General features: G+C 42.2%; 5 protein-coding genes across 5 annotated transcripts in view; 2 read left to right on the plus strand and 3 right to left on the minus strand.

Moving 5' to 3' along the window:
• The first annotated feature begins 955 nt into the window (after positions 1-955).
• On the plus strand, positions 956-7563 carry LOC128297611 (proteasome-associated protein ECM29 homolog). Its single transcript, XM_053033288.1, has 9 exons — positions 956-1091; positions 1225-1355; positions 1433-1546; positions 1610-1728; positions 1787-2434; positions 2502-4462; positions 4532-4715; positions 4795-7139; positions 7211-7563. Exons 1-9 carry the CDS (start codon positions 1064-1066, stop codon positions 7414-7416), a joined length of 5736 nt encoding a protein of 1911 aa, XP_052889248.1. The 5' UTR covers positions 956-1063; the 3' UTR covers positions 7417-7563.
• A 5-nt stretch (positions 7564-7568) lies between these two features.
• LOC128297612 (cysteine--tRNA ligase, mitochondrial) lies at positions 7569-9176 on the minus strand. Its single transcript, XM_053033289.1, has one exon. The coding sequence runs from the start codon at positions 9147-9149 to the stop codon at positions 7581-7583; it is 1569 nt and encodes a 522-aa protein (XP_052889249.1). The 5' UTR covers positions 9150-9176; the 3' UTR covers positions 7569-7580.
• A 301-nt stretch (positions 9177-9477) lies between these two features.
• On the plus strand, positions 9478-10043 carry LOC128298260 (cytochrome c oxidase assembly factor 5). The gene is made up of 3 exons (XM_053034005.1): positions 9478-9653; positions 9721-9819; positions 9899-10043. The coding sequence occupies exons 1-3, from the start codon at positions 9549-9551 to the stop codon at positions 9938-9940; spliced, it is 246 nt and encodes an 81-aa protein (XP_052889965.1). The 5' UTR covers positions 9478-9548; the 3' UTR covers positions 9941-10043.
• Positions 10044-10054: 11 nt separating this feature from the next.
• Positions 10055-12568, minus strand: LOC128298261 (centriole and centriolar satellite protein OFD1). Its single transcript, XM_053034006.1, has 2 exons — positions 12409-12568; positions 10055-12342 (listed from the first exon to the last, which is right to left on the minus strand). The coding sequence occupies exons 1-2, from the start codon at positions 12566-12568 to the stop codon at positions 10055-10057; spliced, it is 2448 nt and encodes an 815-aa protein (XP_052889966.1).
• A 4348-nt stretch (positions 12569-16916) lies between these two features.
• Positions 16917-27747, minus strand: part of LOC128297944 (uncharacterized) — a 29221-nt gene continuing 18390 nt past the window's right edge. Inside the window, exons 2-6 of the mRNA XM_053033664.1 lie at positions 24752-24888; positions 21867-22116; positions 21531-21787; positions 18076-18149; positions 16917-17115 (exon numbers count right to left, since the gene is read on the minus strand). Of these exons, the coding sequence (XP_052889624.1) occupies positions 16917-17115; positions 18076-18149; positions 21531-21787; positions 21867-22116; positions 24752-24888 (917 nt within the window). The remainder of the gene's footprint in view (positions 17116-18075; positions 18150-21530; positions 21788-21866; positions 22117-24751; positions 24889-27747) is intronic.

Genomic DNA, 27747 nt, shown 5'->3' on the forward strand with positions numbered 1-27747 from the left:
AGCTACTTTCTCTCGATACAAATTTTCTTCACAACTACTCAAATTGACAACGATTGACGTTTGGTGAGGCAATTCTTTTTTTTTCTTCGGCGCAAGCGCAGGGAATGTTTTCTACCTACAACCGATAGTTCAGATGTGTAATGCACCGCAATGTTTGTTATCCTAGAAATATCGTTTGCAAAATTAACTCCTTTTGGAGCCTGTAATGAAACCGAATAGTATTGCATGTGGTGCTAATGTTAGTTTAAAACTGAAAAAAACACAAAAAGTGTTTGTTTGCACAATGAACACAAGAAGATTTTCAGCGGAACGAAAGATAAACAAATGCACTTTGGGCGAAGTAAAGTACAGAACTCTCGAGTATATGTTGCACTTGCCGAAACAGTGTCAATCGGAAGGAGGGGAAATGGCTTTGTTTTGATGCACTTTCAATCACCTGTTGATTGGATATCGTTTAACTGTCAAAATCAGCCGGCATTTCCAAAACAGCTGGCCTGCAGAATGTAAACAACGCTATCAAATACAATCAAATAGAACTTAAACAAGAAGAAAAAAAGGAGTAAATTAAAGGAAAATATATTTGTTTAGTTAATTGTATAGTTTATAGATAGTTTGTTTCGTCTTCTATTCACGAGACAAACGATAGAACGAAGAATAAACAAGGATGTCAATGATCAATTGCAGAAAACTTCACAAATCGCCCATTATAACAGACTTATTTAAAGATGGATGCATTAAATTAATATTTATGTACCTTTTACAAACGTTTTAATTGTAGGAAACGATAAAATTATGGTTAATGTGCGGAGAGCGGTTTGGAGTGTGCTAGGAGATTGTTCGAGCCGGTTTGATTGTGAAATGGGGTTCAAGCCAACTTATCCGGGAGTATAAACAAGTCGTGTGAAGTTTTTTCCCCCCAACAACTGACAGCACGTTTGCGATATTCCGTCGATACTTCGTGTGCCGTGAAAAGCATCGGTTATTGTTTACAGGCAGCTTTATAGATTAGTGAATAAAATCACCACTTAAATAGTTTCCTGTTCAACAAGTATCTGTTGTGAAAATGGCAGGCAATCCGACTGAAGAACTGGGTGAGCAAATCAACTGGCCTGTTGGCGGCATTTCACGCTGGCTTCAGCGAAACCCGGGAATGCCTCAATGACAATGCACTTTGCAGTGGGATATTTAATTAAGTGCTTTCTGGGGGTTTTCTTTGTTTTTCAGAACTGTTGGAGCGTGTTTTGCTGCGATTGGGGTTCGCTGATACGGATGAGCAATTGCAGAGTACTGTGACGAAATTTCTCACACCAGTGTTGATAAAGATTACGTCTCCGAATGAAAATGTCCGAAAGAAGGTTCGGAAGCGCCCAATACAACATGATAACACTCTAGAATGTTTAATGTTACTCCTTTTTTACTTACCAAACCGTAGGTGATGGAAATTCTAACGCACATCAACAAGCGGTTGAAATCTCGGAATCAAATTCAAATTCCGCTAGCTCCGTTGCTGGCTCAATATCAACAAGCCGATTCACTGTTTTTGATTGTAAGTAGCAAATGAATTGATGGAAATCTTCTCGCATCACTTCTCAATGAGCTTTACTTTAAGAATTTCGCCATCATCTACATAACGATGGGATTCCCGAGAATGACGGTGGAAGAACAAACAGAATTCGCGCCTGTGCTGTTGAACTGCTTAGAAGGCAAGCCGGAAACACATCAGGACAAGTAGGATAAGGGATTTTGGGTGTTGTCAGTCTACTAAATCTGGATATTCTCTTTGCAGAATTCTGATGCTGGTCCTTCCACTGTTGGGGGAGATTAAGATACCGGAGGATCCGGAGAAACGTTCGGAACTTCTCGGGCTGTCAAATAAGCCGCACACAAAACAGCAGCTTCTATCCATTCTAATGGACGTGCTGCTGCTACCGTACGGAACGCTTCCCGACAGTGACGTCCCGCCCGGCATGAGCGTATACTCTTTCAAACGTGTTACTTCAAAATCGCCCAAAGCGGAAGAGTTGGAACAGTTGAAAAAGGGTATCGTCCGGTTCCTTTGTGGGGGCATTTTTTCGGATCAGGAAATATTGGCCCATCTCGTCGTTGGATCGGCCGATACGCGATTCTCCGTAGCGACGCCAGCTATTGGGGAGTTGAATAAGATCTGCAGTTCGCTCGATTGGACCGATCCTAAGCTTTCCGGACCGCTGTACACACTATTTTCTGGGAACGGTTCTAAGCTGCCGGACCGCAAGTCAAGCGGTGTGAGTGCGAGAGTGCGCCAAAAGTTGCTGCAACATTTGCTAAAGTGCCGTGGAAAAGGAATCATCATTGCCAACGGGATACAAGTGTTCTTCGAGTCACTGTTTGGGGACAATACGAACCAAAAGTGTAAAGTGTTGGCGCTCCAGTTCGCTTACAATCTAATTAACAAGTATGTATACGACGGGTGGTAAATATGAGGCGCTGTGGTTAATATGTATTTGCTTATTGCTTTTCAGTGGTCAGACGGATCTTATAAACAAGCTTTCGAAAGTGTTACTGACTGGAATCGCCAAATTGATCGGCACAACGTCGGAGGAAACGAATGAGGTGCAGAATGCGGCATACAGTGCGATGGCACAGTTGGCTATCGTGTGTCCCACCACCGTGAACGAGGACATTCAGCTGGTTGGCGAGTACTTTAACCATCTGCAGCAAGCTCCGGTGGAGTTGCATTCTTCCATTCGTGAAGCATTGGTTGCACTGGCGCAAGCATTCGACTGGAGAAAGCAAATCAATTCCACTGCCGCTTCGGGAGCGACATTAATGGAGACTGAGGACGGTGAAGATAAGCCGGGCACATCGAAAAGAAAGCTAGTGCCATCGATGGCACGTTTCGTACCCAACGCCAATCAACAGTTGTTGTTAGCACTGCTCGGCGAAAAGGCAGAATCAAAGCTGACGATTGTACAAAATGTGACGTCGGTGTACTTAACAACCTGCTTTCCCGATTATTACGTGCCTTCGCGCTACTTGCTGCTGATCATATGTGGCGAAAGTTCGCAGCTGCGCGAAATGATGACGGCCTATCTGTACGGTGCGTCGAAGAAAGATCACATCAACTACGGTGCCATTCTGTCGGTGAGTGATTACGACCGTTTGAAGCAAATGGAACCATCCGATACGAAACACATCGTGCTGCCGTCGTTCCGCGACATGGTGGAGTATGTGGCATCGAAATCGGAGCGAAAAGTAGCAACAGTAGTCGATCGGATGGGGTACGGTAAGGTGAAGTTGCCGTACGCGTTCGATACGTACATAGAGATATTGGAATATTTGCGCATATGTTTGCTGTGCAACGCGGGTGTCACTTCGCATCCGAGCGATGATGAAACGTTCTTTAAGTTGACTGCTTTTCTGCGGAAGCTGATTGCCGAGGGACACCGTGACACGATCGTGAAGTATAACGATCTCGTACGTCGGCTAGTGATCGCTCGCAAGGGTATCAGCGAGCTGACGTGCCTGTACGACCTGGTGAACGGCATCCCGGACGCACTGGTGGAAGAAAACCGCGATCTTCTGCTGACGCTGGAGGGATCGCTGAAGGAAACTTCCGAGCCGACGCGTATGCTTATTGCCATGGTTTACGGTGTGTTGGTCGCGTACGTTAGCGATGAAGCAGAATTCGATCGACAGGTACGGGAGCTACAAACGCTTGGTAGCAAATCGCTCGAAACACGACACGGTTCGATACTGGCCGCTGCCCATGCCGTTCATCGGAAATTGTTGCTGAAGAAAAAGGAAACCAGTAGTGCGCCTGTTGAAGGGTGGGATATTTTGAAGGAATTAATTGGACTGCTCGTTTCTCTGCTACGTGATCAGCAAGCGTTGTTGCAATCGGTCGCGATTCGAAGTTTATCGCTGATTGGTTCGATTACCGCACTACCGCTCCCGGAAGTCGAAGGCATGGAGACGGACGATGGTAGAGAGAATACCGACAAAAAACCGGTTAGGACGAAAGCATCGCTGATGGAAACACTCTTAACGCTGCTGCAGAGTGGACATACGAAGGCTAAAATTCGCGAAGACGCTGCTCACTGTCTCGGATATCTTGCGGTGGGTGACCCAAAGTATTACGCCCGTAATCTGTTGGAGCGCTTCTTGGGTATGCTGAAAATGACCAAAGATCCAGCACTGCACATTGCGATGGGACAGGCGCTCGCCTATACACTGCAGGGTCTTCCGAAGGGCAACCAAAACAAGGACGTAGACCAAAAGGTTGGAAACGTGGACGATGAAATGCTGACCTGGTTCCTGATCGAGCTGGTGAAGCAGGTGAACGAAACGCACGCGTACTTAAAACAGGCCTGTGCCGTCTGGTTGCTGGCCATCGTGAAAAACTGCAGCCACCGAAATCCGGTGCGCGAGAAGCGGCAAATTTTGCAACTCGCCCTCACGGATCTGCTTTCGGAAGATAATGGTAAGGCAAGAGGTAGTTTTATTTGTTAATTGTTGCATTATACTGTTGTGCTCGATCTCTATTTTCTAGAATTCGTGCAAGATGTGGCATCACGTGCAATGGGCATTATATTTACACTTGCCGGTAATGCGGACCAAGAGGAGATGTCGAATCTGTTGCTCGATCAGCTTGTAGGTGGCCGTCGGCAGGTACAGAAAGTTGTCGAGGATACGAAACTTTTCGAGGAAGGTGTTCTGGGCAAGACTCCAATGGGGTATGATCGTATTTAGGTTTTTTTTGCTGGGGCCTCCGTCCTATTTGCTAATGTATATGACGATTTTCTCTCCCAACAGTGGCAATCTTTCAACGTACAAGGAGCTATGCGCATTAGCATCCGATCTCAACAAACCGGAAATGATTTACCAGTTCATGCAAATAGCTAACCACAATGCTACATGGAACAGCAAGCTGGGCGCAGCGTTCGGCTTGCAGTCAATTTCGAAGACTACCAAGCTGAAGATGGAACCATATCTGGGGAAGATTGTTCCACGCCTGTTTCGTTACAAGTACGATCCGACACCGAAGATCCAAAACTCGATGATAAGCATTTGGGACTCGGTAGTGACCGATACGAAAGCTACGGTCGAGCTGTTCTACTGGGACATTCTGGAGGATGTGACAAAGAATCTTACCTCGTACGAATGGCGTACACGCATCGCGTGCTGTCTTGCCGTGCGGGATTTAATAAAACGGGCCGCCGGATTAAAGCTGCGCTCCGATGCGGTGGGCAGGAACAAAAGTGAGGAAATGCCTTCCACCAGCATGGACGTTGATGATCGACCAAGCGTACCGGAGCCCGAATTGCGCTACTTGTGGAGCCAACTGTTCCGCGTAATGGACGATCAGCACGAAGGTACACGTTTGGCCGCGGAAGGCACGGCCAACGCGTTGAGCAAGGTGTGTGTGGTGGCGGCATCGTGTGATCATAACAAATCGGCCATGAATGTGGCGAGTTCGATCATTCCATTGCTGTTGGAAACGGGCGTTACACATACGGTCCCCGAGATACGAAAGCTTAGCATACGGACGCTGTCCGAACTGATCGATTCGGCCGGTGCGCTTATATTGCCCCATTTGACGAGTCTGGTGCCATGCTTACTGCAAGCCACGGGCGAACTGGATTCGGTAAAGCTTGCCTATCTGTCGACGATGGTGTCTGGGCAGGCGGGTGGAGGTACACAGGAAACGATCGATTCACTGCGGGCCGAAGCGGTAAAGCAACATTACACGATGGAAACGCTAACGAAATGCATCCGGCACATTGATTACGGTACGCTGGAACGCATGAGTCCGGCTGTGCTGGATCTGGTAAAGTCGAGCGTCAATCTCGGCACCAAGGTGGCCTGTGCGCACTTCATTTGTCTGGTTAGCATACACCTCGGGCAGGAGATGCAACCGCTGACGAGCAAATATTTGGGTGCTTGCTTCAGCGGATTAACCGACCGCAATGCGACCGTTCGGCGCTACTATGCGTCTGCTATCGGGCATCTGATCGGGACGGCTAAAGAGCAATCGATCGAACGATTGTTCGGTAAGCTTGAGGAGCTATATTTCGAGCAACAAACAGCCCGTTCGAAGGCGGTCCCGCTAACGATACAATCGATCAATAAGCGGCACCAGGAGGTGCTGAAGGATTATAGTGCGAATGTGCTGCCGTTAGTGTTCTTCGCGATGCACGAAGAGATTACGGATGATTCACGATCAACGGTGGAGTTGTGGCAAGAGCTGTGGCATGATATCAACACCGGCGATGCTGGTTTGCGCATGAATTTAGAAGCGATCGTAACGATACTTGAAACGAACCTCAACAATCCTTCCTGGCTCCTGAAAGCGCAAGCCGGAGCAGCGACGAATACGCTCGCATCGAAGCTTAGCGCAACTTTGGAAGATTCGGTGCGGTGTCGTTTGATCGAACTGATACTGAACAATGTGAGCGGACGGACGTTTCAGGGTAAAGAGCGACTGCTGCAAGGATTGGCCAGCTTGTGCAAGAAGCTTGACCAAAAAACGACAAACCACGCGGAACGGATAGTGGACGCGGTCATGAAGGAATGCCGCAAGGAAGAACCGATCTACCGTACCCATGCGCTGCGTTCCCTTGGCAATATTCTGGACGAACTGAAGGTGGATCGTTTCGAGGAAGTGTACAATATGGTATGGCATTTGCTCGATAAACAACAGCAGCAGCAACAGGACTCGGATGGTCCGGGAGAAAGCACATCGGGCGTAGAGTTTGTACCGCTAGAGGAACGCAACAAGCAGATTCTGATTTCCGTACAGCTGAAGGAGACGGTTTGCGAAACGCTCGGCAAAGCTTGGCCCGAGTATTCGATCGAAACGCAACGGCGCTATCAGCGGATGTTTGTCGAAAAGTGTGTCCAGTGTTTGAAGCTCAACACACGCCCAGTGCAGCTGTGTTTGCTTCAGGCACTTGGTCGGTTTCTGGAACGTTTGCATCTGCTTCGCAGCAAGATGGACGATGCTGTTGAAGGAGAACAGGACGGCGTCGTAGGAGGGACTAGTTCACAATCGGGAGCGAACCGGGAGAAGAAGGCAAAGGTCGAAATGGAAGGAATGGATGGAAACGTCTTGGAGACTATTTGTCGTATCGTTCTCTCAGCGATCGTTGATGTGTCGGGTAAGTTAAAGCAGAGTATTTATGCATTGCACGCATTTCTTATCGTTCATTTCTGTTCTCTCTTTCCACAGCGATTCCCCACACCGGTCTCAAAAAGGAAGCGTTGAATGTGATGCTTATATTGACGAAAAAGTTAAAGGCGAAGGATTCCGGCACCGTCGATATGGAGCTGGGTTTGGTGCGCCAAACGTTCGCGCAAATACTTCAACAACTGCAGAAGGATAGCGCACCGGAAATTAAATGCCGACTGAAGGATTTGGAAGATAAACTAAAGTAGAAGGTTGGTTGCTTTCGATGGAGTGCAGGAATGGATTGCATAATTGGTTCGTGATCCCCTAATATCAGATCACGTAATAAAGTACGACACGTACGTTGTGGGACTGTTTTACATCTAAATAAATAATATCGAGAATGGCATTTTTTGGGCAATCTAAAGTAATTTTATTTTGTACTCCTTTCTCGGAAATTCCACGATGAGGTTTTACCGTGATCTTTCAACTCGACATTCGCCACCGACAAGCGATCGCGTAGCAAATCACACACTTTGAATAGCTGAGCATCTTTGGTTGCCACTGCTTGCTGCCGGATTTCGTTTCTGGTGCTCACAATCGTTTCGATTAGCTTTTCAAACGATTGTTCTGTCTCGCTAGAGGTTTGACTGTGCTGGGTGGATTGTTTGCCGATGGATTCCAACCCGTAAGAAAGCAATTCATGACGAATGTATTCCGTCACGGCAAGAATAGCTCCCACGTTGGAAGCACCTATTAACGACGAGTGGGATGCACTTTGTTGTGGACTGTTGATTAACCTTTGCACGCTTGAAGCAAGTTCCCCTAGCGCCAACACTGGGTTTGACGTATTGAAATCATTGTTTAAAAACTGCACCACAGATGATCGTGTTTCCGAAAGCTTTTCGAGCAAGCTATCCGTGCTAGTTGCATCGTACGTTGCCGGTTTAAGACCATCAACGTAAGCCTTGGTGTCACTGAAGAAACTTTCGAATTTGCGTAACACATTGCGCGCAGTAACCATTGCTTCTGGGCCGTATTCGATTACGCTTCGATAGTGTGACAACAGGCAGAGCATACGGAACTCGTTTGCGCTGTAGTCTTTTAGTAGCTCGTTAATGCTGACCGTGTTTTTCAGTGATTTGGACATTTTGTGCGTTTGTCCTTCGTGATGTAGCTGACCAGTGTGTAGCCAGTGCGTCACCCAGTCCGGTACGTTGTGATAACAGCAGCTTTGTGTTTCCTCATTTTCATGGTGTGGAAAACGCAGATCAAGCCCACCGGCATGAAAGTCGAGCTTATTGCCAAACAGATGGCTGGCCAGCGTAGAGCATTCGATGTGCCAACCGGGTCGACCGTCACCGAAACCAGAAGCCTCCCAGTAAGGTTCGCCAGCTTTTGATGCCTTCCAGAGGGCAAAATCGGACGGATGCCTTTTGTTACCTTTGTTTGTTTCATTTGCCGGTTCGATGACGACTTTCTGCAGCTTACCGTATCGTTCGTATTTGCTGGTTTCAAAGTAAACCGATCCATCCGCTGTGGTGTAGGCAAACCCTTTCTCGATAAGCGTTTGCACAAAGCGAATAATTGCAGGAATATGATCGGTAACACGTATCTTCACATCGGGCAATCGGACGTTTAGCTTTTTTAAATCTCCCCAAAACTCATCCTCATACTGGCGGGCCAGCTGCTGCCAGTTGACTTGTTGTTCCTGCGCTCGCACAATGATTTTATCATCGATATCCGTGATGTTCATCGCAGTGACCAACGGGAGCTGGAAATGATGGCGTAAAATGCGTTGCAAAATGTCCAGCCGTACATAGCAGCTGGCGTGCCCAATGTGTGCTGAATCGTATACCGTAGGTCCGCAGGTGTAGAAAGAAATGTACGGTTTGCTGTGGTTAATTCGTAAAGGGACCTTTTCCTTAAGCCGTCCATCGTACAGACGGAGATCTTGCGCGAGCTGGGCGGTAGAGTACTTTCGAAACAACCGTAGAAACATGGCACACTTTGCGGGAAACCCGGACTTGTTCAAACAGCTGTGTTTTGCGTGCGAACAGCTGATTTTGACGGTTTGTGACGCAGTGACGACCATTGATTCCGTCTCATTTGAGTTTGATAACAAGAAATTTTCAGTGATTTAGATGTGCAAAAAACCAATGCGGTGTGCAGAATATTCAAGTGGCGATGATTTGCATAAAAAATAACCTTCTTTTTTCAATTTATCTGGCGATTATGAATTTTTAACAATCTGTTTATCGTAATCGTTGGCAACGCTGCTGTCAGTAAAGCTGTCAATCGGTCGTGGGTTATGAAATTGTGCAAAACAAAACAATCTTTTTCGGGCCGCAGTGCAGTTTCTTGTGTAAAATAGGACAAATTCATACCAAAACCATACAAAATGATGCGCTACGAGGGAACCGAAGAGCTCGCGGATAAATCCGCGTGTGCAGGTGTTCGAGCAGACCTCAAAATGTGTCTTTTGCAGAGTGATTGCTGCAAGAAGGTTCGCCGGTATTCGTTCGGTTTGTTACCCTTTCTAACTGGATGTTTCATTGAACATTTTCTAGGAGAAGAAAACACCAAGAGAATGCTTGAACCGGACGGATGGTTCCGTACCGGATGAGTGCTTTGTGCTGAGGAATACATTTTTTGAATGCAAACGATCAATAGTAAGTAAACAAATGAACGTATGTCACGTTTTACGATTACTGATGTAGTGTTGCTTTCTTTCACTTCCTATCTAAACAGCTCGATAATCGACAACGGTTTCGCGGCAGGAAAGGCTACTAATCCGAACAAGAATTGTTTCGGCAGAGCAAAGGAAATCATGTGTACGTTTATTCATTCAAAACACTTAGCAGCAAGAAATAGTGTATAAAATATAGCTTAAAGACGCGACCTAACTTACGACCAGCTGTTCTGTGATGCATTCGAACGAACACCGGTGGAAATGCGATCCAGCTCGCCATCGAAGCTTTGGCTCTTTTCATAGGATAGTTTGCTTACGCCACTAATGCTGCTGATAGATAAATCACTGTAGCTTACAGCTTGAGGCGGATTCGTCTTTGGCTGCTGTCCATTGGATTGGTTATTTGGGATGTGATGTTGCCGGCCACTGTTTCCGACCTGTTCCTGCGAAACAATTTTCGGTTGTTTTTGGAGGGTTTGGAGTGTAGGGACAACTGGGAGCACAATTTCACCATCGGATAAGCCCAACTCGGTGCTGGAACAGTCATCTAAGCTTCTGTTAGACGATGGTTCAACCATTTGTATCGCTGTTTGTGCAGGCGGGTTCGTAGGTACGATATCAAACGTTCGCTTTTCGGAGGAGCTTTGCGATTTTGAGTACGTTCGACTCATTTGATCTAACTTTTGAAGGTTTTCTTCGATGCTTTTGCGCAGCTCGCGTGTATCCTTCGCTAATACATCCGAGAGCTGCACATTACTCGGTGGTCGAGGTTCTTCCATTAGCATTCCCTGTACCGGCTCTTCTTCCTGCGACGTTTGAATACCTGTATTGGATGTTGTACCAGTAGCGACATCCACCATATGGCTTTCAATCGGGCGAGATCGTTTCAGATACTTTAGAGGATCGAACGATCGGAAAGGGTTCTCAAATGGGGTGCCCTTTTCGGGCAGTTGAATGGGTACAGTCACTTCTGGTATGATCGGCACAGGCACAGTATCTCTCTGAGATACCTCAACAGCTCCATTTAACAGCTCCCGTTGATTCAATTCCAGCTTTTCATCATTATACCGGTTCCATATTTGCACCTTCTCGTCGATAAGCTTCCGTTTGTCTTCACGCTGCTTTTGCAAATATCGCTGGAAGGAATTGTTAATTTTATCGCTCTCTTTCTCCAGCTGTTCAATTGTTTGCTTTGCATTCTGGATGATAGCATTCGTTTCATCCTCAAACGTTGCTATCAGTTCCTTCTCCACATTGTGCAGCACCTGAAGCTTACTTTCCTTCGTTTTAGCCGCCTTTAGCGATTCGAAGTAATGGCTTTGCCTTTGCTCCTGGCGTTGCAGATCGTAGCGAAGCGTGGCCAATTTATCATCCACGTTTCGCTCCTGCCGGTACAGCTGGTCAAGCTTTTCGTCTATTTTTCGCATAAAGTGTTGACTTTCTTCGCTTCGCGAATCAATGTGCTGTAACACGGGAGCGGCACTTGGGTCAGATGGTGCAGGTACAGGGGAACTGGCCGTTCGTTTTGTGTTCAGTGCTTTTTCCAATCTTTCCTCGTGTTGCATCTCGAGCTTCCTTAGCTCCTTTCGATATTTCGCTTCTATTTGCTGTTTTTCTTTGTCCAGCAGTTTGGCCACTTGTTTCTGTAGTTTCGCTACATACTTTTTACCGTGTTCAGTCGTTTTCAACTCATGCAGAAACTCTGTGTAAGTCTTTCGCTGTTGGTTCTGCTTACATTCATGTTGTTCGTGCAGTTCCTTCAATTCGTCCTCTTCATCACCCTGCTTTTCCTCAACGTCTTCGTTGCGTTGGTGGCGCACTGCTTCGATTAGCTGTTCGAACATTTTCGTACAGGATTCTAACCGTTCCACAAGCTTGGAAACATTTTCCGAACAAACACGCAGCGAGCGGGCAGATTGTTCGTCCTCAGGTTTCACAATTTCCTCCCGATCGGTGTGCTGCAGGGGTTTCGCATCAGTTTCCACTGTTTGTTGCTGCTGACTCTTTTCCAGCTCGACAATCGACTTCCCAACCACTTTTACCCGGTGAAGCAGCTTTTCCACGTTCTTGTGCAGCTTTTCCACTTCGAGCTGCTTGAACAGTGTCCGGGCGGATTGTTTCCGCTTATCCGAACGCTGTAACCGGCGCAGTTTATCTTCCTGCGTCTTCACCGCCGATAGGATTGTTTTGAACACGATGTACAGCAAGGACCGGCTGCCCTGGTCCGTGCCAAACTTTTCATACTTTTGTACCAGCCCATCGTAGTGCTCGATGCCGAGTGCTTCGAAGATTTCGCCCAGCTCGGCACGATTCAACCGGAACTTGGTGGAGCGGGTAAAGTCCGGCAGTGTGTTTTTGAACGGCACCTCGTTGGTGAAAATGGACAGTGAAAAGTGGCAGTTTTGTGTGTAGAGAAACTCGGCGACGAGCGTGTTGAGTACGAGCACCAGCGGGGAGAGTACGATTCCTTGCTGTGTTTGTAATTTGAGAGCTATTTTCTTGCCTGGAAATGAGGAAGACACGTAAAGTGATACAAACAAGTCGAACAGGAAGGCCAAATTCTTCTTACCCAGCGCCGTGCGGCTCATTTTCTCAATTAAATTTTTCTTCATCTGCAGCTGAATGTTGGCCTCGATGCCTTCCTCTTCGATCCAGTTTTTGAGCTGTGTCCTTAGCTCGGCACTATCGATCTCGTCGATATCAGCGAGCGTTCGAGAGGAATCAGGCATTTTGAAGACACTCGCCAAATTGAACAAACCAGGTTCCAATGTTTAATGCTTGAAACTGATCGAAACGAAAGGACGAGCGTCTTTCGTTTGTTTACATCGTGCGGCTAACTACCGTTGCCATGGTGATAGGCTGTGCGTTGAAGGATAACGGTTGCATATGTTCGAATGTATTGTGGTGTGTGAGTCGAAAAAAAAAACACATCTCACTTCCAATTGATTTGTTTATCTTTTATGCTGCTTTATTTTCATTCGATCAACTTTTCTACTATTTTGTGGGCGCTTGTACAACAATCCTTAGCTGTTTTTTTTGTTCCGTTTCTTGATGTGTTTGTTTCGTGTTATTAGTTTATTTGCTTGTCTTTTTTTCTCCCAACAGTGAAGGTGGTGTGATGTGTTTGCCAGTGATAAAGAAGGAAAGGATGGAAACAGGATGGTGGACGATTTACGATTCTATTAATTCGAAAGTAAAGAGATAAAATTGGGAGTGAAGCAGGTGTTTCGTAACTATTTAGAAAGGGAATATACATAAACGTAATTAAAATAAAAAGCTCACCACGGTGAGAAAGATTTGAGATAACGTTCAATTAAAAGTACTACTAAACGGAAGCGGAAGAGAAAAGCATTTGGGAGCAATGAAACGGGGGAAAGGAGTTGCTTGAGTGTTGGGCCGGGTGATTACCAAATCCTGTGAACCTTGCACACCAATAATCCTTTACTTCAAATGCCGTGTCCCATGTTCCGGATCGTGAACGAACGAACGAACGCGCGTGTTTTAGTTAGCAATGGCGGTGCCAGGCGACAGCAGCAACAGCATTTAGATTTAATTAACATCATTAAAATTTATCAGTATCACAGCATTGCAAGTTTTTTTTTTAAGTGTTTCTCTTCCCTTTTTTTTGACCCATTCGCTCCGCGGATGCTGCATCCCTTTCACTACCTTCTTTGTCTGTAATCTCTTTGCCTCTGTTGGCCCATCACTGGGTTGCCCGAATTATTGGGGGTATCCCGTGTAACTCTGTCCATTTTCTTTTGCTTTGCCATATTTGCTTTACAAGCGATTAGTAGAAAGTTTGGTTTTGTTTTTCTTTTAAATTAGTTCTTAGTTTTGACTCGTTTCGGTTATGTGTTTTGTTTTGTTCTCTTGTTTAAACGTCTTTCCGGTGACAATTAGTGGTTATTAAGTCCCACGCTTTCTACCACTTTCCTCCATGTTTCACATTTACTTTCGGCTGAAACATGTGGTTGGTTGTTATTTTTAAACCAGCAGACAAATGCGATAATGAGACAAGAAATAGTGTGTTTGTATGTGTGTCTGTGTGTGTGTATGTGTGTGAACTATGTAAAGCGACATTGTTTTTATCGATCTAATTCGAAACTAAACCCCTAACGTCTGTTGGTCTCGCGGTATCGTTACAAAAAGTTCTGTAAGACTGTTCAAGAGAGAAGCTTACGAAGCCGCACCTGAACGGCTACAGCAGTCTGCTCTAGTTCAGAAGATGGTCGCTAAAGATTTCGCTATTCTAAAGCACTAAAAACCGAGAGGTGTATGGCATTTATGTATATAAGCGTATTTAAATGTTGCACTGCTTCCCATTCGATACGATGCGGTTTTCGGGTGTTTCGGGTTTTGCTTGTGTTCGTCTTTGTTTTAGCAAGTTTCGGCTGTTATTTTTTTCCTCTTCTAGATGCCCAACAGTGGCGATCCATCCATTGCTATTGTGGTACCGTAACTTATGGTATGCGCATGCAGCATTCTTACATTATCAATATAGTTTTGGCTATAGTCTAGTAAAATTGGGAATTTGAAATCGGTTATAAAAATCTTCAATCTTTAAGGATGGCTATACAACGTCATTTTGTATCGTTTATTTATGACTACGCGTGTCGGGATAGATGTTCTCGCTTCCGGTACGTTTCTAAAACTATCGCGCTTGCTTCTCTTAGTTGGCTTATCTAGAGACGGGTTTTGCGATAACGATAAGTAGATTCTTTTTTTTAATTAATTTCTTATGTGGCAAGGATTCGCTTCGCTTTCATACTACACTCCGGAAGCATTATAAATATATTCATCTTTTCTCTTTCTTTTCCTTGTCCTTTTTGCTACTTTTTTCATCTATGCTATGCGATAGTATTCCTTTCTACTATTATTTTTCTCTCTCTTTCTACCCTAGGTAGCACTAGAGTTCGATCGTGCTGTTTAACAACGTCATTAAAGCATCTTTTAGGTAGTAAGAATTGCTTAAAGAACAGATTATTACGATATTGGTACTCATTTTGTAAGAAAATATCGCATAAAAAATAACTTAACAAAGTTGGACCGCAGCATTTTAAAAATTCTTAGCTCGTATCATTACAATTCTTTAAACGTAGGTTGAGCAATTATACACAGAGGAAGGTATAAATGGTGAACCATTTCAACAATCGAAAGAAATTTCTCACTGTTCAATCTCTGCACTTGAATGGCAAATATTGAACAAGCAGGTGTTGCGCTCCATAAATCTCTTCAGTAATCATGAGTCTTTGAGAAATGATAAAGCCTTGAGGGAATTAGAATCTTGAAGGGTTTTTGAATTTTTGAAGAATATTAAATCTTATTCTGAAGATTATTCAATCTTGGAGGAATCTTACGTCTTTGAAGAATTACGAATCCTTAAGAATCGAGGACACATGTATCGTTGAGGAATCATGCATCTTTGAGAAATAATGAATCTTTGAGGAATCATGGCTCTTTAAGGATTATTGAAATCTTTGCAGATTGATAAATCTTTGAAGATTGATAAGTCTTCGAAGAATCTCAAATCTTTACTTAATTATGAATCATTAAGGACTCTTGAATCTTCTGAATCTTGAAGCTTTGAGAACACATAAATCGTTGAGGAATCATTAATCATTGAAAATTAATGAATCTTTGAGGAATCGTGACTTTTTAAGGATTTTTGAAATATTTGAAGATTGATGAATCTTTGAAGATTAATAAATCTTTGAAGAATCGCAAATCTTTACTGAATTATGAATCATTAAGGACTCTTGAATCTTCTGAATCTTGAAGCTTTGAGAACACATAAATCGTTGAAAAAATCATAAATTTTTGAGGAACCATGAATCTTTGAGAAATAATGAATCTTCGAACCATGAATCTTCAGGATGCAAAAACCGTTGAGTATTTTTGATTCATAAGAATATAAATTCAGACTCATTCATTTAGTTCGAATAGTTCATTCAGAGTAAAGTGTCCAAATCAGCTTCAATTCAACATTTAAAGTAAACAATCAATCACGCTCGTCGTCGTCATCGTCGTGTGAAACGGATTTAATGTAATATGTAATGTTCTGTACAGCCACTTTTTAGGTTGCTCCTGGGCTATCGATTCATCGTTGTATATGGAAAAAGACGCTTATGTAAATATGAACTAATCAGCAGCATGATTGTATCCCATTACGGTCGTGTGAAACCGGTCTCATTCTCCTGGTGGTTGTTTTGATAAGTGTCGTGTGTCGTGGTTTTGTTTTGTTTGGCGATCCATATAGTTACGGGTAGGTTATGCTTTTGCTGTCGCGCAACATCAGTGTCTAAATCGAACGGATACTAATCGTCTCACGGGGCCAACGTTGGCAGTAAGTGTTTGCTGTTTGCACAACAAACGACAGTTCGGTTTTTAACCTATTCTACTGGCACGGCGTATTTTGTGAGCGGCATGGTAATTTCGTGGCGATCTTTCCATTTCCGTGTACATCCTATACCGCGAGCGTTTTCCATCATGCGGTGTTGTTTGGTATAATTTGTTCTTAAAAGCCTGAGAATAGGCAAAGTATGTTACACATTGGTTCGATAAAGCGGTTTCGATTGTGTTGACTCGTTAAACGCTATTTTGTACAGTACACTCCACAAAGCGCAGGACTATTTGTATGACGAGTTTTTTTTTGTTTGAAAAGTTTTAACTTTCTTGCTTGTCGGACCCACAGACCCCTAGGGTAACCGAGTGGCGCAATTTTTAAGTTTAAGTAATTCTAGCAATTGTATGTTTTGTTTGTTTTGTTAGTAAAAGTAGTTGAGTTTCGCTAGACGCATTCAGCGTTGCCTCGCACTATCTACTGTGTGTGTATGTTTAATCGATTTGCTCAGCACAGGAGAAGTTTTGTAATACGAGCATCATATTTGTGCTCTGGCAGAGTGGATTTTTACTTACCTACTTTACGCTTACAATTACACAACCGCGTTTATGTTTGCCTAGGTTTTGTTTTTGTTTGTTTGGTTTTGTTTTTGTTCGACATCGACAGGCGCAAGGACAGTTTTGTTTGCCGGTGTCAACGGTACGGTACAAGACATCGGTCAAGCGATGCGGGACGCTTCAGAACGTTTGTATTGGCCGGTACAGCCCGGTGTAGCCACATAATCGCGCCCTTAGGGCCGGTATTAGCAGGGCAGCCGCGGACAGATCCTTGAGCAGGTCGGCACATTCACACAGGAGCAGATACATCTTGTCGCCCCGCGAGGATACACTTTTGTGCAGCGTTATTCTTCGCAGTCCGGCCGTTTTTGGAAGGTACCTTTGGTTAGAGATAAAAGGAAGAAAATTGATTTGTTTATTTTTGGTAAAAATAAATAAATTTAAAATCATTAAAATGTTAAGTAAAAACAAGGTTTTGAAAAAGTTGTCATAAATAATAAATAAATTGAGGAGTTGGGTTATAGATTGAGACTAATGAATCTGTATAATCCTTTACATGAATCACAAATAGGAAGATTCTGAAAGGATCATAATTGTGGCTTATTTAATAAAGTAAATTAACAATTAACAAATAACAATAATTAACAAAGATTGTTCAGAACACTACGTTCAGATTAATAACCCGAAAGATAAACCTAATTTTCTATTATAAACATTAATGAATCATTAGGGAGCAAACTCCTGATTCGAATGACTCTTCATTGCTATTTGAATAACTCTTTCCAAAAGACTTGAAAAGAACAATACTACTCTAATTCAAATGAAAGACTAGAATCTTTCAGTTGGCTTCTGTCATCTTTGGAATTTCCTGATAGGTGAATAATGTATTAGTGTTGGGTGAATTAAGTTAATAAATTTTAACTAATCTTTCAACACGAATGAATGAATCTGAATGTCTGATATAATTGGTACATGTCGCGAAATGACTCCTTTACTGGGGCACGATACGACCGGTCCAAAATCCCATCAGAATCTATCCCCTGTAGCAAGGACTGACTGCTATCCGGCTACGTGGTAAAATAAGTCTACTAAACCTAAAAAATGACAGACATGGCCTAGTAGGTCGACAAAGCCAAAAAAGCAGAAGAAGAACTACCTGAAAAAGTAAATGTTTCAGTTGTTGTGAGCGACGACTAACTAAAATCTAAAAACTAAAATCATACCGAAACTTCATTTTTCGATGATTACGTTTTGACCATCTCTAAAACCATATCCTATCCCAACACTAGCTGGTGAGTATAAGCAGAAGCAATTCAAACCGTTTTGCATTGGTTCGTACCTGTAAATCATCCTGGCACCGGTCCAGTACAGCCAGTTCCGCTCGAATCGTTCTCCATCATCACCTTCGTACACCTGCAGCGATGGGAAAGCGTAGAAAAAAAAGAAAGAAAACCAGAAGGAAAGAAAAATGAATGGTTGAAGTTTAGTGGCCGTTTTCTCAACGCTTTCCCGCCCCAACCCTAGCCGACCACCGACCCACCCACCGCGGGACGTAGCGTTTGTTTGTGTTAATTGAATTTTTGCAAAACAAAAATACTACTGTCTGCCGATGGTGCGCGCTCGGTTGTAATGTTCATTTCCATTGCTCGTGTCAATTTTCCACAACCAGCGAGCACAAAAGTTTCGGTCGGTTGGAACGTTTATTTAATCTGATCAGCGGCGGTAAAGCACCCACTTTGGCAGCTGATGAAGAGTGAGTTATTTGTGGCCGCACCGCACGTTTATGCCGCCCTGCACCTTTGGTCGCCTCCATAGAGCGATCAGTGGGCCAAGGAAGAGGATGGGCGGTATGTTTATAGTTTACCGTGATTTACCGACTTTTGATGACTGTGGGAGAAAGTTTATGCACACGGTAACTAGCACCTCATATATGCCGGTGAGCGGTCTATTGATTGTTTGCTGGAGCCGGGGCTGAGGTTTACCCTGCTTGTCGTTGGCCTAGCAGTAGTTAATATTTTTGGCGTCGAGGGCGTTGTTGGTGCATGCGTTTATTACACGGTATCATTTTGATGGTCCCGTCGTCAGCAGTGCGGGTGCTTTTTACGAGACACTCACACAGCCTTTCTTGGACAGGAAATACTTGAGTGATAATAGAGTACTACGGAACGAGCCTTTCCGGCCAGAAGTTTGTTCTGCGAGGTGTAAATTGTAGAATCCATAAAACATTTTAACGGCTTATTTCGACTTCCATTTTGGGTACTATGTTATGGGTAGAGAGTTATGACGAGCTTTGGAAAAGGGATTTTGTTTAATATTAGAAACTTTTTTCAAGTCAGTTATAAATATATTTAAATTAAGTTTAATAAGTCAGATGATCTAAAAAGAGGTGTGAACTCATTTTATTCTATTGTGTTCTGGTTATGAACATTATATTTGGACAACTCCCTTGGCCACTCTAAAAGATGCAACATGGCGCATTGTTAATGGCAACTTGCTGATCGGTGTAAACTTATCGGATCTTTGATAAATTTACTATATTCTTTTTTATTGTTTTGGTACAAAAAAAAGACACAATCGCCAATCAAACAATTTTTGAAGTAATTATTTAACGTTTACAAAATTTTACTTCAATCAAGTCTGTTTAACAATTTTTAAGTTATAATGTCCACCAACTTTAAAAATATGGTTTTAACACAACAGCGCTTAAAGTTTTGCGTCTTTGTTTGGAGTGTTGCGACAAAGCTTTTTGGGTTGCAATTTTGGAGCCAAGAATATTTCAGAATTTTGAGGTTCGTTAAAGATGAACACTTCATGGTAGACGTTTTATTATTTGCACGACAGCCTTGAGCAAGAAGTTGTTTGATCAGTAGAATAAGAAAAATGAGGCTTTAATTTTGTTTTTGGTAAATTTTATGCTACAATATAAAATATAGCAATGAATTCCAATAAAGAATCGATAAAAAAAGATCATTCTAATTTAAAACTCCCGGTCAGCGACCCAATGTAAGAGCTGTTATGAATGATCCCATCATTAAAACGACATAAATTATTATCACTTTGCTATTTTGTTCCCATCGCTTAAGGTTGTGGTAAAAGATCATCAAAAGCTGTTCGATTTGTGTACAATATTTAATGGGCTCGTTCCGATTTTTTTCGAGTACGCTGCCAAACTTTTACTGCAAACAAAGGGTGCATCGATATTAATGGATCAATTTAAGGACTTCAATTTACGACAATGTTTAGCTGCTGAAAATTTCCAACCCGCTTGTGCGAGCTCGAGAAAGTGTTTGAATTTTATCTTTTCCCGCAAGCGAAAAGTTATGAAACTAGAGCGGCCTTTCTTGCTGTCGACGCGCAAACACTTACCGGACAGACATGGACGGTATCATTAAAAATCTGTTCTCCGTTTCGGGGACAAACATAACACCGCGGGCAGTTTTGTATTCCGCTCGATGGATACTAAATGAAGCGAAGGACAACGTTCATTTATCACCTTGGTGAAGTGTGAAAGCTTTTTTTGTTTTTGGTTTTTATGTAACGAAGCACTGGCGCCCAAATAATGGAACGCTAAAATGGAACCGTAATCGGGATTGATTTTACGATGCCATGATGGGTGGTCATGAATGGGGTTATTAATTTTGTGTGCAAATTGTACCAGCGGACATAAAACCCGTGAAGTTTTTGCTTATGGAATGGAAAGTTTGACGAGTGAAAAATTAAGAGAGATTATTTTATTGCAGCTTTACGCTGAGATGGATGATTTTGTTGAACATAATGTTTAGTATGCTTCTTATCTAATACCTTTAATAAATTAAACCATTAAAAATTGTAATACTTCTAAAAAAAGACTCATAATGAGATGCTACTCGAAATGTCTGGGGAACAAAAGTTTAATTTTTCCATACAAAGAATTACTATTTCGAGGTTTCAAAAAATATTCGAAAGCTTGTCTTTAATTATTTAATCATAAACTAAGGCAATTTAGAATAATTTAAAATATATATTTTTTTTTTCTTAGATGCTTATTTTTTCGACGATTTTTTTCCCGAACTTTGGACCCTACAAAACACTAGCATAAATGAACAAAATTAATCTGGCACTAAAGCCAGTTTTAAGTTATCATCTGATACCATTAAAATCAAGATGGAAATTTAATAAATACAGCATTTTTTTAAACAGAATGTATTTTAAATAAATAAATAATTAAATAAATAAATAAGTATTTTTGCGAGTAAAATTTCATACGCTGGGCTATAAAGGGCTAAGAACACTGCAATATTGATGTTTAATTAAAGTTTTAGTAGAATATTCTCCATTTACGTTAACTGCAACATAACATAAATTTTAAAGAAAAGTTCCATCCCGCAATGATATTCAAATTAAACAGAATGGAATGCATGAAACGTACGAAACCTATGGCAGACGTAAAGGTATCTTAATAATTCCAAGAAAAAGGGAACGCTTTCCACACAATAAAGGATTATTATCCTTCCCATTGTCGGTGACGAGAGAGCGAGAGATGAACCCATTAGCCTACTCGAAAGTCATCCCGTACCCCGGTACGTGATGACCGGACGTGATTGGTCTGTAATTCAATTCTAAACCCCAATGCCGCAACAACCTGTACGACCCTGTTCGCATGCGGTTCGTTTGGTTTAGACGCCCAACTCCAACAAAATAAGAGATCACAATGGAGTCGTTTGCTGCCCGCTAAACACAACGGCCCTAACGAGGGCGCGGTGGTGGTCGTGTGGTCGAATATTATGAATTCGTAAAGGGACTCTATCGACATACCTTGTAGACGCTAATGATGTATCCGGTGGATGGCGTTTGGCCCCTTTTCACGCTGCCTACCTCGTTCGGGGCTAGCGCCAACGGTGGCCGACAGATGGATGCCACCTCACTGTACAGATCGAGCGTGTGGGCCGCGGTGTAGCGTGTATTTTTCGGCTCAAACTTGGACAGCGAGGCTCCGCGCACACCCGTGTAGAACATGGCGGGATCGGTTTGGGTCGTGTTTATCACATAGTAGGCGATGAAGGGAAACTCAGCTGAAACGGCGGGAGGAAGGCGATCGCATTACCGACAAAGTCTTCTTTTGGGCAAAATACAAAAATACAAAATACTTACCGGAACTTCGCTCCATGTTAGCGAGAAGCATTCCGCCGACGGCATTGTTGCCCTGCTGGACCTCGTTCAGCAGCTCGGACGCAACGGCCCGTTGCTTCATGAGCGGGTGGGCTAGCGGGGATTCTAGTAGCGGATCGATCGGTTCCAGCGGGCTCATTAGGTGGGCCAGGATGCAGATCTTCGGATCGGACACCTCGAGCACACTGAGCGGGCCAACCTGCGACGGGTCGGCCGTTTCCGGCGTTGGAAGCTGCTGGAGAGAGGGAATCGACAAAAACACGATGAATTCGTGCTAGTCATTACAACAAAGCTCGGGCACGGGCAGATTCGGCGAATATTTATGGTCTGCTGCGGCACGAACGACATTGCTGAGCAAAAGGGCGAAAGTTTTTTAATTAAAATATCTTAACATCATTGTTGCGTTCGCCCCGGGGGAGGAGGGGAGGATTAAAACTTAATGGTTTAATAAATGTACACATTTCTATGCGAACGTCATGATTTACGTGCATGCCAAGTGTAGTAGTTATTCGCATTCGGTTGCCAGGTATCGTAGGCCAAAACCTCGGTTACGCCTTATGAGTGCCTAGAAATAGTGCTCTTGCTTTACTTTTTTGATTTCTTGCTTTAAATGTTGATGTCCTTTTTGCTTAGTTGTCTCTTTTTGAGCTGGCTTTTATGAAAAACTTGTGCAATTTTAGCGATTTGGTCATCGAGTTCTCTACCCACTAGAATTGGTGGAATATCCAGGATTGTTTCATCGTTTATAGCTATCCTACTGTGTATAGACGAGATTTGACATCGTTATCAGTCTGGCAACTACACGGTAAAATACTTAGATAAAGGCCAGAGTGTCAAACAGTAGTCTTGTTCTGGCCACCCGTCGGCGAACATCACTGTAAAGATCAGCTGAGCTTAAAGCAGAAGGTCGAAGACAAAGCGATCTCTGCATTACTTCTGGAGGTTGAAGGAGTCAGCTAAATAGAAAAGAAGTACCTAGACTAAATGGACTTTGCTTTGTATCGCATTCTGCCAGGGACAAATTCATTCCGACTGGGTAACGTAAATAACGATTTACCAAAGATCGCCAACGTTCTGCTCTGAACTTTTTTGGGGCAAACTTCAACCGAAGGATCTAAATCAATAAGTTCAAAATGTTAACTTTTGTGAAAGGCCTTTGCTAGGGTTCTGGCCTGCTGGCGTAAGGCAACCAAGCAGCGTGTTAATCCATTTTTCTTGAACGCTTATTCTTGCAGGGGGGATTCTAGCCAACTTTATTGCAATCAATTTTCTTTTATTAAATCTTTTTTCATCACCGTCGAAAATCAGTTCTTTTCTAAAAGTAACACATTAGTTTTATCTAAACTAAAGAGCTAAGGCATTCGATAGTACATTATTATAATACTATAATAATTAATAAAAGGTAAAAGAATTTATGAACAACTTTTTAAACGTGCAATGCTAATAATTTTAAAGCTTTTGAGCTATTATAGTATGGTATTTATTCTGGTTCTATTCACTATGCTAAATAAAGAACTGGAACATCTTTTGTATGTAATACACATTCGTTCGCATGCAGATAGTAAGAACATAATACCTAAATATCAATTTGGATTTCACTTTCTCAACACTTTCAACAACCCATCGTTTGGGAGATTAATAAAACATATTCGAATGAATAGAAAGACTACAAAATCAACAGGGTTAGTTATGTTTGATAACGCATTGAAATCGTATAGCAGATATTGTAGGAACTGGAAGTTGAAAATAAACGGTGTCAAATCAGAGGCCATTTTTTAACGAATTTAAAAGATAGATTCTTCTACAACTCTGTGCAAAGACTCAGTGAAATACTTTGGTCTAACATTAGATAAAAGACTGACGTAGAAAAACCACATAGAAAAATCGTCCATCAAATCTGGAGATAGACTAAAATCCCTATCCCCTTTTCTGAACCAGAAATTCAAGCTAAATTAAAAAAAATAAGCTTCTCCTATACCCTGTCTGTTTTAGGCACAATACTCACTTTCGGCGCACAGATTTTTCAAAATTATTCAAAAACTAACAAAAACAAATTACAAGTGACTCAAAATAAACATTTAAAAATAATTCTAAACAAACCTATACGGTATAGCACAAGGCTACTTCATGTTAAAATCAAAATGGACAAGCTAGTAGAACATATTATATTGCCAGTATGAGCCTAAAGTACTATAATAACTGCTTAGCAAGCGAAAACTTGATCTTACAACAACTAGTGCACTAGTCTTGTTATCATAGTATTTAAGTGTAAATAGTTCTATAGATAGATTTTTAGGTTAGGACTTCTTTTCTTTATTTGGTTATAAATAGAAAACAGAAAAATAATGAAGTTCTTTTCTATAATTTTTTCACTTCAAATATTAAATTAAAAATCACAATTAGTTCAAGATATATTTTCATAAAAACCAGCCAGACTAGCTAATTACACAACAATGAGGAGAGATTAAATATCGAACTCGTTATGCTAAGACAAAAATAAAATTCGTGTACCCATAACACTGTATATTTATGTAAGCATTAAACACGCTAATACTACTACTACTACTACTACTACTCTTTTGTATCTATATTTTCAAACTTTATTCACGAGAAAGTAGTGCTCATATAGTTATGTTGCGCACTGTAGTAGTATTATAATTCGATTTTTTGCAGGATTATTCAATTGTAATCTATTGAAAAACTTCTAGAATTTGAAGCATCCTTTTCATGTCGAATGCTATTCTTCTGCTACCCTTATTTAAAGGGAAGCTTGTGGAAACACTGATACAATGTATGAATTATACATGATATGTAAAAAAAGACTAGGAGATAGATTATCCCCACATGAATGCAGTCCATACACTTACCGGAATTCCTGCCGGCAGGAAGCGGTCCAGGCTGTGAACCGGAATGATAAAGCAGTCCTTATCCAGCGTAGCCAGCGAGATCGGTTCACTACGGGAACTAACGAAGCCACCGCTACCCGGTTGTCCTCCAAAGCTTACTGCGGACCGGCCAGCGATAGGATGGCCAGTGATGATGCCATTTTGCCGAGATACAATAACCGCCGGGCGTGTGCGGATCAACGTAGCAACATCAGGTGTGAAATGAATGCATTGCGTTGCGATGCAGGCAAACGGAGAAGATGGAAGACAAAAAATGAAATGCAATGTTAGAAACGGTTGGGACTGCGGTACGAAAACGGTATCAAAATGTTCAACTGAAAAAACTTCATTCAAGACAGCCAAAATAGAAACGAAACTCAAAACACAAAAACACGAAAGAGAAACACAAATGTACGCACACGGAATGTTTTCCTACGGCAATTAGGGGGGGGGGGGGGCTGGTTTGGTGCCAGCACGTGGCGGCAAGCAGCAAAAAAGAAAGCGTAAAATAAAAACAAAATAAAAACACCGGGAAAACACTGGAAAAGCTTCAGCTTCACCCCCCCAAAAGCCCATAGCAATAAATCAAGCAAAACTGCAGGAGGGAAGAAACTTCGGCGTGGCAAAAACAAAAATGGAGAACCGAACCGGGAGCATCCGGTAACCGTTTCGATTAGCTAGAAAGCACAATAATAATTCACTGCTGTACACAACGAGCGGTTTTGACTTAGCTGAAGCACTAGAGCCTCGAAACACACTGAAACAGATCTGGCAAAAAGGGGAAACCACGAGGCTGCGGCTGTGGATGCTGCTGTGCCTTATAACAGGATTAGTGAAGCAAAAGCACAGCTGAGACAATCGTGTTGTGCGGGAGGAAATTTAATTGCGAATTAATAATGCTGTGTGGTTGAGCAATAGGCATTTGTAAGACTGTTCACTTTAAATACGATTGATAGCACATGTTATTTTTGTGCGGACTTATTACACTTAGGTAAATCTTGAAGAATCATTCCTAAGTTGTTTGAAGAGAGTTAAATAATTTAATTTCATTTATAATCAGAAATGATAGCAACATCAAGCCTCTTTTTTCAATTTTAATTGCATTTCGAGTAAATTGTATTTAATATTTCTCCCTGTATGCATAGTAAATCAAACATCGGCCAAATATTCCGCTACACCATTAAGCTTTCGCTTTGAAGCTCGTGCCCAACGAATCGTATTATTAATTTAGATCAGCAATGTCGGAACGAAAACTATCATCATCAAAGAGGGACAAATATCGAACGGTGGCGGACCGGCAATCGTTCCGATTCTGTCTCCACCGTGTCTGCCAGGTGCAATCGTGTGACGCCACGAATGCACCGGGCCTGCAGTATACGGCGATGACCTCGAAAAAAATCGTTCCCATTCCGGTCACGGCAAGGGTGGGTTCTCAATCACGACGACGGCCTAAGCAAAGCGAAACAAAAAGCACGAGCCCGCTAGCAGGAAGTGAGTTGATAGCACATTCATTCCACTTATCTCCAACTGGGGAAGGATAGTGATTTTGTTATAATAACCAGAAACAAAAAAGTAGCCAAAAAGTGTATTCCGAACTCGTTCCAAATATCATAAAACAGTCGACGTTCAACATTCTCGAAACCCACTAAAGGCAGGCAGGTGCCGTTGCATTTTTGATTGCAAACGAATCGTTTGTAACATTTCGCTAAACTTCCACCCAGCGGCTTTCATGTTAAACATTCAAAAATATAAGCTCAGGGGAGAAGAGCTTTTTTGTGAGGGGCAAAGAAAACAAAAAAAAACTACAGTTTAGCACAGAAACACCCAAAATTGAAGGTTCCCTTTCAAATAACCACCTCACACAACGAAAGTGTGGAGCGAAAAGTAGTTTAAGTTTGGCATAAACATAACATCGTCATTCCGTTGCAGGTGCACCGATAGCGGAAAGATAAAAGAGACACCAAATCCCCATCAAAGGGTGTATAATAACAAAAGAAGCAAAACAAAAAAACAACATGGAGTTGTAGAAAAATCACAACCCAAACGGATGGGCCAAAGCGAGCGAGACAGAAAGGATAGCTAAACATCGGCCCAACACGGCCACGCTTTGCTGAAGGTCTAAATTTTTAATGTCGTTGTTAGTGTGCTTCGTGGGGCTGTAGGCTGTAGGATCGGCCGTATAGATTGTTGTTTGTGCATTATTTTACACCCACCCAACTTCACCAACTTCCAACTTGAAAACAAAAAAATACAGTGCCACTCCGCTTCGTCGCTGCATGAAAATTGTTTTATTTACGTCACCGTTTCTGCATGCCGAGGGACACCCTTTTTCCCGCAGAGCATTATAAAGTCTTTGCACAAACAAAATGTTTTGGTTTTTGTTTTGTTTTGTAGAGAATTTTGTTTAAGCGACTTTAATCGTACGATGAAACATTTCACGACGAATGCTTATATGCGTATTTATCTTAAATGTTTAAGTTTATTGCACGATGCATGATAGGATTTCAACAACGTCAATAGTATTTTAAATATATTCTTGTACAATTTTTACGTAGAAATATATTTTAAATGCTGTTAACCATAACTGATAAGCTAGAGTACAGTTCGTAACAAAATTATAAAGTCACTTGTTTTTAAAGAGTAATAGATAAAGATACAAACAAAATATAAATTTGTTTTCAATACCTTGGAACACCATTCATTATAACAACTTTTTCATTTTTGTTTGATTTTAGAACGATTTACGTTGGATAAATGCAAATTTTACTATAAGAATCCAACTAGGGATATAGTTGATAGTTGCACATGATATGGGATTTATATTACCGATTTGTAAATATATTTTTAACGGATATTTACACAGCCGAATGACAAACCATATAGAACCGTGCGGATGGAATAATACTTAAAAATCATACACAAACATAGACGTAATATATAAGATCATGTACAAAAAATTTGTCTTGGGCCTCTGCATA

This window comes from Anopheles moucheti, chromosome 2 (genome assembly GCF_943734755.1).
Source record: "Anopheles moucheti chromosome 2, idAnoMoucSN_F20_07, whole genome shotgun sequence".
Classification (NCBI taxonomy): domain Eukaryota; kingdom Metazoa; phylum Arthropoda; class Insecta; order Diptera; family Culicidae; genus Anopheles; species Anopheles moucheti.

Coding starts and splice junctions, on each gene's coding strand:
- LOC128298260 (XM_053034005.1), top strand. CDS start 9,549: ATGATGCGCTACGAGGGAACCGAAGAGCTCGCGGATAAATCCGCGTGT. Junction 9,654..9,720: donor AGAGTGATTGCTGCAAGAAG/GTTCGCCGGTAT, acceptor ATTTTCTAGGAG/AAGAAAACACCAAGAGAATG. Junction 9,820..9,898: donor TTGAATGCAAACGATCAATA/GTAAGTAAACAA, acceptor CTATCTAAACAG/CTCGATAATCGACAACGGTT.
- LOC128297611 (XM_053033288.1), top strand. CDS start 1,064: ATGGCAGGCAATCCGACTGAAGAACTGG. Junction 4,716..4,794: donor CTGGGCAAGACTCCAATGGG/GTATGATCGTAT, acceptor CTCTCCCAACAG/TGGCAATCTTTCAACGTACA. Junction 7,140..7,210: donor AGCGATCGTTGATGTGTCGG/GTAAGTTAAAGC, acceptor CTCTTTCCACAG/CGATTCCCCACACCGGTCTC.
- LOC128298261 (XM_053034006.1), bottom strand. CDS start 12,568: ATGCCTGATTCCTCTCGAACGCTCGCTGATATCGACGAGATCGATAGT. Junction 12,343..12,408: donor AATGAGCCGCACGGCGCTGG/GTAAGAAGAATT, acceptor CCTCATTTCCAG/GCAAGAAAATAGCTCTCAAA.
- LOC128297612 (XM_053033289.1), bottom strand. CDS start 9,149: ATGTTTCTACGGTTGTTTCGAAAGTACTCTACCGCCCAGCTCGCGCAA.